Raw genomic sequence first — 12196 nt, forward strand, 5'->3', positions numbered from 1 at the left:
TGTTAAAATCCTGCAGATCCTACGTTGTTTTAGCTCACAAGAAATCTCGCTTAAGTCACTATTTAGAGATAAGCCTGTGTGGCTCTGCAGGTATTATATGGTCCTAAGGCATACCATTTAAAAATCTGCACGTATGGGGGGAGGGGTGTAAACAGAAAAAACAATAAGGAATACTTTCTAATGTAGTTATAATTCATATATGGTCAGATCCAAAGCCCATTGAAGTCAGTGGAAATATTCTGTATCTGTGCTTTTTTCTGGGCTTTAGATCAGGTCCATATTGCAGAAATTTGGGAATACTTTTCATCATTATTTTCCCTTTTTAGTAAGATTTACTACAAAGAAATAAAGTTTTAACCATGTGGATGAGGGTACAGTACTGGAGATGGTTTGCAAGATGGGGAAAATAGTTTAAAGCTTCTCTAGGATACGAAAAGCTTAAAGCAAATACAGCTTTGGGCCCAAAATATTACATTTTCTCATTCAAGAAGAAACAAACAGGCATCAAATGTAGATTCTAATTTTCTGCAAACATATTAGTAAATCCAAACTGACCGTGACCTTACTTTTGCTGATTTTCAAACTGACATTTATTCCATGAGTAGAGTGATCCTCTTCATACTACATATGTAAATACTGCAGAGCTTTCCAATCAGTTGAATTAGTGCATAAGTAAATAGCTGGTTTTAATCTCCATAATATTTTGGAAGTGGACATTCTGTGCTATGACTATTAAGATATATCAATCATTTATATAATATTAAAAGCTCTTTACATACGTTATTAAAAGTTATGCTATCAGCCAGTGCATGTTTTATGCCACAGAAACTTAAATAATCTAATACGGTGTGGATAAAATGTATAATAATGGTAACCTAAGCAAAATTAATTTAAGTAGCAGATAACATCTGGGGGAGATGTAATTCTATATTTATAACTTATGCAAAGTTAATTTTATAACAACAACCACATCTGTAGAACTCATTTATTAGAACTTCTTACCAATCCTGCGGTTATTCTGTTTAGAAATATTCCTTTATACTATTTTATTGTTTGTGCTATGCCCACATTTCTCATAAGGCAGTCTGCCTGTTCTCAACAAAAATACAAATGGCGTACACATGGAACAACATGACTACTTTTGATGACTTGTTCATTTTTATGCAAACCTTCACTAGAAAAGAATGATATGAAAAGTAACTATGCGGCTACAGGTTTAGGGTAACATTGAAACAGTAAGTGCAATCCTCAGCTGTACCAAACTCATACTTGGTGCAGCTGAAGGGCGATCCAAAGCTGGCTCTAAACTACCTTCATCAAATTGGTCTCCAGTGGAAGTTACAGCAGCCGCTAGGCAGCTGTAACTTGTTAAGGTTAGAATGGTTCCCCAAGGAGTGTTGCACCACCTGGAGACTGGCAAAGCATATCCTGATTTAGTTCCACTTCCTCTGTCCCTATAACATCTCCTCTTGTCTCCTTCTGGCCATGACACACCCTCTGCAATAGTGGGGCCAGCCCCCTATTTCTCTTGTATGGGGGAGGACAATAGCAGGGGGTGAGGATCTGGTTCATTATTTCTATGGCAAATGCAAAACCATAATGTTAGCACAAATACGTTGCACAATCCTTTGACATAACATTTTATCAGCTTTTTCCCCCCATCAAACTGTTTCTCACAGCTCAAAAATTATATTGATTTTAAGAGCTTATTTTGAATAACTTTGTCATAAGTAAATTAACTTTCAGAAAATTAAAAACCTTCAGAAATGTTTCAGTAAGCAGCACAAATATTTTAATATAGGGCAGTGTAAGTAATTTGTCTTAAATCTATTCACAGACTTCAGAAATGTATAACTTTCTTTTAGGGAAATTATAACTGTTTATAAGCAAGAGTTTAATACTGACCCTGTCTACTTCTGTGTTTTTAAATAGATTTTACTACAGAACCATTGCTGGTCTTAAACATGAGGTTTTGTTCTCAGGAAATACAAAGACTTAATTGTAGTTTTTAAAGGAAAGTATTGCATCAGAAGGATTCATTTAAATGTGGTTTTTGGCTCTGGGCTTTCACCACAATTTATTCGTTCTAATTTTCCCCTGGACTTATTAAGAATGCAACATATAGAAAGGAACAATTCATAATGGCTCTTTCAGGTGACTATATTTTTGCTTCAAAGTATAATACTGCTCATAAACCTATTATTACTAAACAAAATACTTCATATTCCCCCTTGCAATATCAGGCACTTTTAAAAACCTTTTGTATGAATTTTGTGACTGTTATGGCTTATAAAAGAAACCAGTTCTGCTGTAATTTAGTTATAATCTGACAATTCAGGTGTGATTATAAAACTCACAACAGAAAAGGAAGGAAGAGGCCCTGGAGTCGGGAAGGAATTTTCCCCCAGGTCAGACTGACAGTGACCTTGTGGGTTATTCGCCTTTCTCAGCAGCATGTGGGTGTGGGTCACTTACAAGGATTATCAGGGTATATCTCACTTAATCATTTCTCTGCCACTGCAGGATCTTGAGCACTGGTGCACTTCAGTCCCTCCTATTCTCTGCCTGTACCACATAATAATTTAGTCTTCTATGGGTCTCATTTACTTTGGTCTCATTTTGGCTGTTGGGTTTAAATGGGAAGGTGTTGGGTTCTGTTGGTGGCCAGTGATCTACAGGAGGAGATGACCTTGTGGTCTCTCCTGGCCTTTTAACTCTAGATCTCTATTTATAGGGAAACTGTGAAGTAAAATGATTACTTAAAAAAAAAAAATCCAAACAAACAAATGAACAAAAAAAACCCAGAACCTCATCTACGTTTCAAAAACACATTCGATGATTAAATCTGAATTGATTTTAAAATGCTAATTTCATTTTTATTGTTTAAACTGATTTATTTTACTCTTCGATTTAGAAGCAGTAGTTAGATAACCACTTTTTAACAGTATTAACTTGAATATTACTACATCATATAATTTTGGGGCATGATCTGGCACTGTGTAACCCCAGTTTTACCCCAGTGTAAGTCCTTTGGGGTTAAAAAATAATGCAGTGATGAACTGGGCCCTTTGACTCTAATATACAGCAAACATTCTTATTCAGGAGTGAGAATTTTATATTTTATGATAACCCTTAAAATACCCCCAACACTTCACTTTCCAAACTTCATTAGCCATATGAGTATGGCACTGCAGTGCTTTGGAACCTATGGAAATCAACTGTTGCCAGGTCAATTGTTCAGTTTTAAGGAGGGCCCCTGGAAGCACATACCAGAAATTAAACAGTGATCTGTAATAGTTGTCAGTAGGCTTTCCAATGTCAAGTACTTGGATGGTAACAAAAAGGTGCTATATTTGTTGTGAGCCAAACATTTTGTTTCCTTTCAAAACATCTTTCAAGAGCTGTGACCAAGAATTAAATCCTATATTACAAAAAGGGTTTTTTTAATCCATACAGAATGTGATAGAACTTGTCAAACCAGCAGATACCCTTTTCCCAGCTCCACTAGAAGAAGGTATATCTTATGATATTTATTCATCGTTTATTGCATTACCCCCAGCTTCAGAGGTAGAAACTGAGGTAAGGGTTTCTTTTTACATTTGTTCTACTGAGAACCACCTTCCCCCTCTCCCCCCCATCCCCCATCCCCCATCTTCTCCCCTAAGAGCACAGGGAAAATCACCTGTTTGATTTCTCTGTCCATCTTATGCTACCATGTGCACTCAGTTTTAAGGCAGAATGAAGTCGCTGTTACTGCATTAATTGGTCAGCAAGGGAGCATGTATGTCATGTATTCAGTCCGCCCCTCCCAACATTCCTCAGGAAACAATCAGCAGTGTGCCTTCTCTGTGTTGGCCAATGAAACATCTCTGAAGAACTCTCCCAAAGTAGAATCTCTCTCAATGTTCTGTGCTGGCATGTTGCTGTGTCTTTGGGCTGGCAACATTTTGATATTGTATATAATAGTGGAATGTTCCAACTGAAACATTTCTTGTGGCATTTACTTTTAATTTATTAGGAAACCAATGGAGAATGTCATCCGGAAGGGCCCCAACCAGAAACGGAATCCTTGGAGGTAGATCATATGGCTGGGTTCACCATTGAAGATATTAAGTCAGTACTGGGTCAGATCACAAATGAAATTATTGGCAGCCTTCAGGTACTATTTTAGAAATATGTTCACTAATTCTAACTGTAGCTAATTAGCTAATTAATTACTGTAAACTGTACCCATGCTATACTGGCAAACAACATATTCATCTGCTATCGGAATGTGATTTAACAGGTATACATCACTTGCAGATTAGTCATCTCACATGTAAAAAGAGCCAAAAATAGATTCAACATCTGATGAATAGATTCAACAGGACTGGTGCCGTGAGAGAACACCTGCCATGTTGAATATGCTCAATATGAATGTTCAGAAACATGCAGCCTTCAAACTTATGCACGCACATACACCCAAGTATGATGCAGGTTCTCTATTACAAACATATGTAAGCCTATTCTGTGCTAGTTACCATGTATGTAGTTACATAAGAGTTGCCCCAATAGAATAGCCTATTGAACCACAAATTGCAGCCTGCTCCATCAGATGACTGAAGATACTGAAGAGAAACAGCCAAAACCTTGTTCATTATCCATTCTACTATTGTCTTCACTGCACCCATCACTCTGTATTAGAAGTTGTAGATAGTACATACCATTAAAATCCTATATGGTGCACATTCGTTAACAGTGATATACAAATTTGAATGAGAAAGTTTATTACTAATGTACTAATAACTAATTACACTATCTGAAAATAGTTTGATTTTGAGAAATTGTAGTTGTATGGATTATGCATGAATGCGAAGCATTAACTGGCAAATTGACCCCAGCACAAAGTTTTCAGGTTTGACTCTGTATAATCCCTATTCAACTTGTCATTAGAAATAGGTGAAAAAGTGAACCCGAATTGTGGCTTTCCTATACATGCAAATAGAACCTGCATCTTTTCTAAGAAATTAAATACACATTTATCTCTTGACCTTGCAGACCTTACCTTGACAGAACTCCCAGATAAGTCATTTAGTGTTTTGCATGAAAAACGGACTGCAAGATCAAATGAGAAATGCATTTTTTCCACCTATCAAACTCTAGTTACCTACTCAGAGAATAATATCCTCTTTATTGTAGTAACTGTCCTCCACAAACTCTTCTCCTGCAACTGATATACCTCTGCTCTTTGACTCATCCAGTTGCTCTTATCTTTAGATTCTGTATGATCCATGATCAAAATCCTTCCACTACATTCTTAGACATTCAACTGTTATCTTAGACTCTACAGTGTTTCTCCAATGGATGTAATACATCCTGTGGTGCTGTTGAATCAAGGAAATACCATTAAGTATTTGATCACAGAGCTGGCTCAACGTTGGTGTGATGATAATGGTAATGGTAGTGGATTGAAGCAGGAGCTGATTTTCATTAAAGACATTTGTCAGAGAAGGATATAAGAATGGGAATAGAAGGGGGCAGCTAGGTTGTGGGTGAGAGAATTAACTTGGAGATTCATTCCTCCTCAGGAAGGTGATTAAGTAAGTACCTAAAAGACATGGGTCAATGGGATATGGACTTGTTCATTTATATGCGACAGTGGTCCAAACATAGTGAACAAGATAGATAAGATCTGGGTAAAGTTCAAATAAGAATTCAGACTTTTTGGTGCTTATCTAAACTTTTCAAAATTTCAGAATCTTTTGAGATTTGCCCATTATTGCTTGGTATGTTGGAGTATGGCGATAATAGGGACTTTAAGTTTAACAACCTAAAGTTTAACTGAAAGGTAACCTATTACAAACTTGCTTGGATGGAATTCAGCACTGGATTTTAAGGACCAAATTTTCTACTGGTATAAATTACATAGCTCTATTGAAATTAATATGAAGCTAGTAGATAATTTGGCTCTAAATCTATGTTCACTTTTTGCAGAGCCAGTAAAGTACATTTTCATCCTCTCCGAAGTTTCATAAAAAAATTAAAACACTTGGAAGGACCTTATCTTGTTGTATTCTTTCCATTTCTGATCTATTTTTGTCATGACACGCCATCTGTTTCCATGGACACATACATCTATGCATACTGAAAAGGATACATAAATTCCAAGGCCACTCATATTCATGGAATTCGATCCAGTGTGCCCAGTTTTCTACATGCAACAGAACTGCAGACAGTTACATATTATCACTGCCAAAGAATTTACTAAAATGTGTCACATCCCTTGTACCTTCACTGCAGTCTTATATTGAAATGTAAGCACTGAAATGCTGTAGAATTCTGAAGTTTCTATGTATGATATATATTCATTATTCTGTATGTAATTGAGAAAGACGAGCAACATCTCATAAACCTTGTTTTTTATTGTTCATTTCTTTCTAAATTTCAGTAGTGGATCAGTAAAATGTATTACACTAGAGACCTAATATCTGCAGTGAAAGAAAATAGTGTAATAACCAAATCCCAGAGAAATTTTTCTGATTTGGTGTTTAGTGGTGAAATCTGTCTGAGAATACAGACAAATTAGCCTATCTCCTTACTTTAGCTTATATGAAAAATGGCTGTCCCAATATCACTTCCTATTCATGGCAGACATACTACATTGGGATTGTGCACAGTAATATGATAAAGTGTTATCACATAAGTACAGGCTGAAACACCATAATGTCTGCAAAACAGGAAGGTGTGTGCAGGATAAAGTCTGTCTTAAGGCACTATAATACGACAAAACCACAAAGACAATGTGCAGCACAAAATAGCTCCATCATAACCACTTTTTTTTCTGATTGTCTTCACAGACTGAGATAAACGAAAAGCTGCAAATTCAGGAAGAGGCCTATACTGTGAGAATAGACAAATTAAAAAAGTCCTGAGTAGCTAGACAAGAAGGGTGGTGCCAAGTTTTAGAGAAATGTACGAAAACAAAAGAAGACAGTTGGCATTATTTTTTACGAAGGAAACTGTTGAGCTAATGTTTATCAAGAAAGTGTTAATCCAAACTTCACAATTTTACTGTCCCCAATGGCATTTATATTTACTCTACATTTAGTAAGATAAAAGAATTAGAAGGATATGTAGTTCAGAAATATAAAATTGAAGTCTACTTCTAAATAGTAATTTCTGATAAAATTTTGAAATGCTCTGTAATTCCACTCCTTTGTGTTCCTGCTATGGTAAAAAACTTTTAAATATGATTCTAGCATTCCATCAACCCACCCCCCAAAATATACAACTTTTTCATCAGTTTTCACTGGTGGAAGTGCGTATTGCTGGCTTACAACAGAGAACACCATATGAAGACATTGTAGCTATATTAAGGAGAGAATGTAATTAAAAAGTAATTATACACTTTTGATCTATGATTACTTTCTTAAATTCAAATTACATTGTTTGCTGAATTTGTAAAAACTTTAGTATCACCTAACACTTCTTTATGTTTACCCTATTGAAATTACATAAATATGGGACTGGACCTTAACATTTCCTTCTCAGACAAAGCTCCTTTTGACATCAGTGGGAGTTTTGTCTGAATATTTGTAACACTTAAGTTCTGACTGTATTTGTTACTTCAGTATATTTTAGCATTGTTCCATGTTTTGTTACATATTGTATAAATGTTGGTTAGCCCAAAATGAAACTTAGCAATAAATGGTGGAAGGAGGCCAGACTAACTGTGTAATGTGTTCTAGAACTGTGAAACACATTCATTTTTATGTTACAGAGCTCTGACCCTTTGAAAGCACTTGGTTAAATATGAATCACGTTTCAAAGGTTAGGCTAAATATTAAATGGAATATTTGAAAAGAGAACATTTTTTAGCAGTAAAATAACATATTTGTTTCTCTTAACATGTTAAACAAACAAATGATTTCCATTCCATCCACATTATTGATGGTGAAAATAAACATTAATGGAAAACCTGTCTAAACCTGATTAGGAAAGAGAATGAGTTACCCTGTAGAGTCGTCTTTGTCACTATTTCACTTGCATGGGCATATACTTGGTGTGTACCGAACTGAGAATACAACCAGAAGGGGGCAGTGGCTGCACATTATTCATCAAAAATAATTTTGAAAATAAATAATATCCAGTAACAACATGAATGTATACTTGAGAGCATATTTCAAATGTGGACATTATGATCTTGTAAAGCAACTGTTTAGAATTTTATATGGGCAGAATATTTTAATCAGGAAAAGTTTAGCTTTGTGACAACTCATTGCAGTTGATTTATGCTAATTAGTCTCATTTTGTCACTTTTGGTCTCTGTTCAAATAGCACTGGTCCGCAAATTCATGCGGGCTCACATCCAGCTATAAAAGCTAGCAGTTTCTAGTATGCGCACACAAGTTGTTGACAAGGAGTTACTCCCTCAAAAAATTACTCCCTCAAAAAACACCCTCTGCTGGTGTGGGACAGCTGCCTCAGGCTCCCGGAGCTTAGGCTGCAGGGTTATAAAATTATGGTGTAGCTGTTCAGGCTGTGGCTGGAGCCAGAGCTCTGGGACCCCGTGAGGCTCAGCCACATGTGTACAATTGCTGTGTAGACATACCCTGGGAGATTTGTAAAGCACATTGAAGATGAATAATATTTTATCAGTGCGAAGTATTGTTACACTGATTAATGTGCAGGCTTAATAAATATGTAGAACAGCTGAGGAATCTACTAAAATTCCTAACTAAGATTCAAATCTCACAGGACAAACTTGTACAAATAGTTCCACTGAAGTAAATTAACACTGCCAATGGCACAATTCCCATTGACTTAAGTGGGGCCAGGTTTTCACACACAGGTTCTGTAAGGAGACAGCATGATGAGTGATCTGACATTCTCAAAATATAAGAACTGATTTTAAAACCAGAAAATCATTTTATGTCTTAAAATGCTAACGTAAAATACAACAGGTTATGCTTTGGTGTACTGTTATTAATAAAGTATGTAGAAACAATATGATGAGTTAAGAATTCCTGGCTCTTATTGGTTAAAATCAGACTTAAGATCCTTTGTCATGTTGAGTTCCTGCATAAGGGTACCTCTAAAAATAGCTTATATTGTCATTCCTTCTGCAAACAAATGGGACTATTTTCAGCTTTCAGTATACCTCATTTTTACTGTTTATTACTTTTGTTATATTTTGGTGTACACCGTGCTTTCCAATGGACATAATTTAAATCATTTAACCAGGTCCTTGTCCTGAAGAGCTTTTAGAAGTTGGACAGACACAATAAAAAAAAGGAAAAGATGGCTCTTTGTCCTCACTGCCAAAAAAGGGTGTGTTTTTACTGTAATGTGTCTTAACTAACCTGCTATAAAATCCTAGTGGCAACAAGAGGCTCCTGGCGTTTTACTGCAAGGTAGGTAGGTGAGGTCACCACAGGCAGAAGTGTGATGTTGACCTTGCCTGGCTACCTTGTGGTAAGTGCTTATCTCCACTAAGATGCATATGAGCTATCCTGCTGTAAAATTAGTTAACCTGCTGTTTAAAAAAACCATCTGTTTTGCAGCGATGACATAGGCTTAGTGTGGGAACACACGGAAGGTTAAGCAAACATGAAAGGTTAAGCATGAAGCAATTAGGAGGAGAAAGAATCTGTTCCAAGAATAGGAGGGGAGCTTAGAAAAGGTAGAGTGGGCGAAGGAAGCAATGAGAGAATAGTTTCTTTCATTTACTAATATCTTAATGAGCTTCTCTCATTGAATCATCCTTCTGCACCAAAATTGGACTTCAATTTGGAACTCATCAAATAATAGGTTTCCTCTTTAAAATTGTCAGCTACATTTTCAGAACAAGTTATTTATAAGCCACATTTATAATTTCACAGGTGTGAAATTCAAATTTTCCCAAGTGGACATAAGTGTACCTGCAGAAAATCTACATACCCATTCTGTCTGCAAAATCCATGTGCAAAATCAGCATATGTTGATACAGATCAGACATATAAGAACAGCTGTACAGTTGAGGCCCAAGTTGTGTGCGCTCTGGCAGGTTTTTCCAAGTGCACCCACACTACTCACTTTTACCCCAGTGTAATATGTTTTTTTGTAACAGGTTGTATTAATTGTGTAATTGTAATGCCTACAAACACATCTACCTATATTATTGATTTGCTTTGTGATTTTTTTCAGAAATTATGTTCTTTTTAGCTGTCAAGTCACACATTCTCAATCTGAAAAATCAGTGGTATATGCAATACTTTGGGGCTCCATGTCTTCCCACTTACCATTTAAGAATTACTTGGAACTACACCCCAGAGTGACCTATGTGATCCTTCTCTTTCTTTCCTGTGAGAATTACAGAAACCTCTACTTCTAAATCCCAGTGCTCCTGATACCACTGCTTTTATTCTATCCACTACAGCCCAGAAATGCATAGCGCCGCTCAGGAGCAAGGGTGCAAAGATGGGTTTGGGCCATCTTTGTACTGCGATATTACTGGTTCGGCTGTGTGCCCAGCCTGTCCCCTGCCATAAATTAGCGCTACCTGGAGGGCTCTCATGTCAGTTAAGTGATCATCAACATGAGTAAGGAGTCCACAATTAGTCCAAAAAGGATACTGCAACCTGCATAGTCCCCCTGTACATGGGGCAGCTCAGGAAGTGATTCCCTTTGAGGTAAAATCCCTGTCTGAAACTTCCCTGGGAGCAGAGCAGCTCTGCACTATGCCCTGCTTTAGCTAAATGCCAAAATTTGCCCTGTTTTGAGGGATGAGTGGCATTCTAACAGAGAACATGAAACATGCAAATGAAATAATGTTTATAAATGAGCCAAGTCAAAAATGAAAGTTATGTAGCTTCTTATTGTTTGATGGTGTCTCTTCAGGTGTTCATTTATTTATATATATATATATTTTGCAAGCTTCAAATTATGGCAGCTGGGTAGCCAGACAACACACACACACGGCATTTAAAATCAAACTAACATCACAGTGGTTCATTTAATTCTTCCAATAAATTAATATAGTCCCACTTGGATGCAGAACATTAAACAAAATATTGAATTAATAATAGTCACAATATGAAGAACAGAATGTGAAATATTTCCAGGGGACTAACAGCTTTGAGGATAGTATGCTCTTCACACTATAGAGCAGTGGCCTATTGTTTTAAAGTTTCCACAATGAATCCATTAAGAATAGTTTTGTATTGACATAAAGCTTTACACCTGCAGCGTTGGCTACATCAGCTGATAGTTTTATTTGTTTTACACATGTACACAGTCGATAAAAAATGTCAGTTGTAACAAACATCCTTTCAAGCAGGGGTAAATGGATTGCTGAGTAGTAAACAGTTAAACTGTTGGAGACTATGAGGTGAAGTCCTTCCTCCCTAAAAGTTATTTATATAAAGTAAGGAATGTGCATGTAATACTGGCATGCGTGTGGCAATGTCCTGTTGATTGTGGAATTTAATGTCATAAGGAAAAAATTTAATACCCATAACGAGGTGGCTTCGGAGAAAGAGTTACTATAAAATTTCCTTTTGAACCACTTCTTAATATGTAATGTATAGTCTGGGGAAGACTTAAAAATACACTTGGGGCAAATCCTCAGGCAAGGTAGCTGGGCAGATTGGAGGAACAAGAGTTGGAAGGAGGACTCCATGAGCAGCTATTTTGCTTCTCCATTTAAGTTACTACAGTTCAATGGTTGTAGTACGCGACATGGCTCCTTACATGCCCTTAGCCTGTGTGGCCTCCTGGAATTTTGCCAGTCCCAAGATGCATACCCACTTTGGGCAGCAGAACCAATGCACTTCCATTGCCACGGGAGCCTCTATGCTTGAGGAGTACTGTTCTTCTTTTCCCAGCAAGACAAAACCTACAAGTTTTAAATTCTTCTTTGAAGGAAGACGGTTAATCTTTTAACTTGGTGAGCTTTCGTTTGTGTCCCTTACAGTGTTGTGGGGCACCAGTCCAAACCTGCTCTGCCTCACACACACAAGGTCGGCCCCAGGAGATCTGAACTTCCATGATGCATCCTTTTTAGAACATTTAACTAAGCCTTGGTAAGCTTGATTTCTCCTAAATTAAGCCTACCAAGTTAAAGGGTATAGAAAACCACTTCAAGAGCTGAGGGGGAAGGGGGGGGCTAGGCGGAAGATCAATTCAATGTAATTCTTCTGTTCAATGTAATTCTTCAGTGTAATTCTACCACTCCTGC

At 36.9% G+C, this 12196-nt stretch overlaps 1 protein-coding gene across 5 annotated transcripts in view; it reads left to right on the forward strand.

Moving 5' to 3' along the window:
* The window catches only part of CABCOCO1 (ciliary associated calcium binding coiled-coil 1), a 218900-nt gene extending 208826 nt beyond the window's left edge, over window positions 1–10074 (forward strand). For 3 of the 5 annotated variants that reach the window (XM_067552571.1, XM_067552570.1, XM_067552575.1), the window contains exons 6-8: window positions 3457–3579; window positions 4019–4159; window positions 6837–10074. In XM_067552571.1, the coding sequence (XP_067408672.1) occupies window positions 3457–3579; window positions 4019–4159; window positions 6837–6911 (339 nt within the window). In that variant the 3' untranslated portion in view covers window positions 6912–10074. Of the gene's footprint in view, window positions 1–1932; window positions 2155–3456; window positions 3584–4018; window positions 4160–5973; window positions 6408–6836 lie in introns of those variants that run through there. The other 2 variants (XM_067552572.1, XR_010920639.1) reach the window with 2 other exon arrangements.
* Window positions 10075–12196: the final 2122 nt, after the last annotated feature.

The sequence above is a fragment of the Emydura macquarii genome, unplaced genomic scaffold (assembly GCF_026122565.2).
Source record: "Emydura macquarii macquarii isolate MOO-44397 ecotype Brisbane River unplaced genomic scaffold, CSIRO-AGI_Emac_v2 contig_1390, whole genome shotgun sequence".
Taxonomy (NCBI): domain Eukaryota; kingdom Metazoa; phylum Chordata; order Testudines; family Chelidae; genus Emydura; species Emydura macquarii.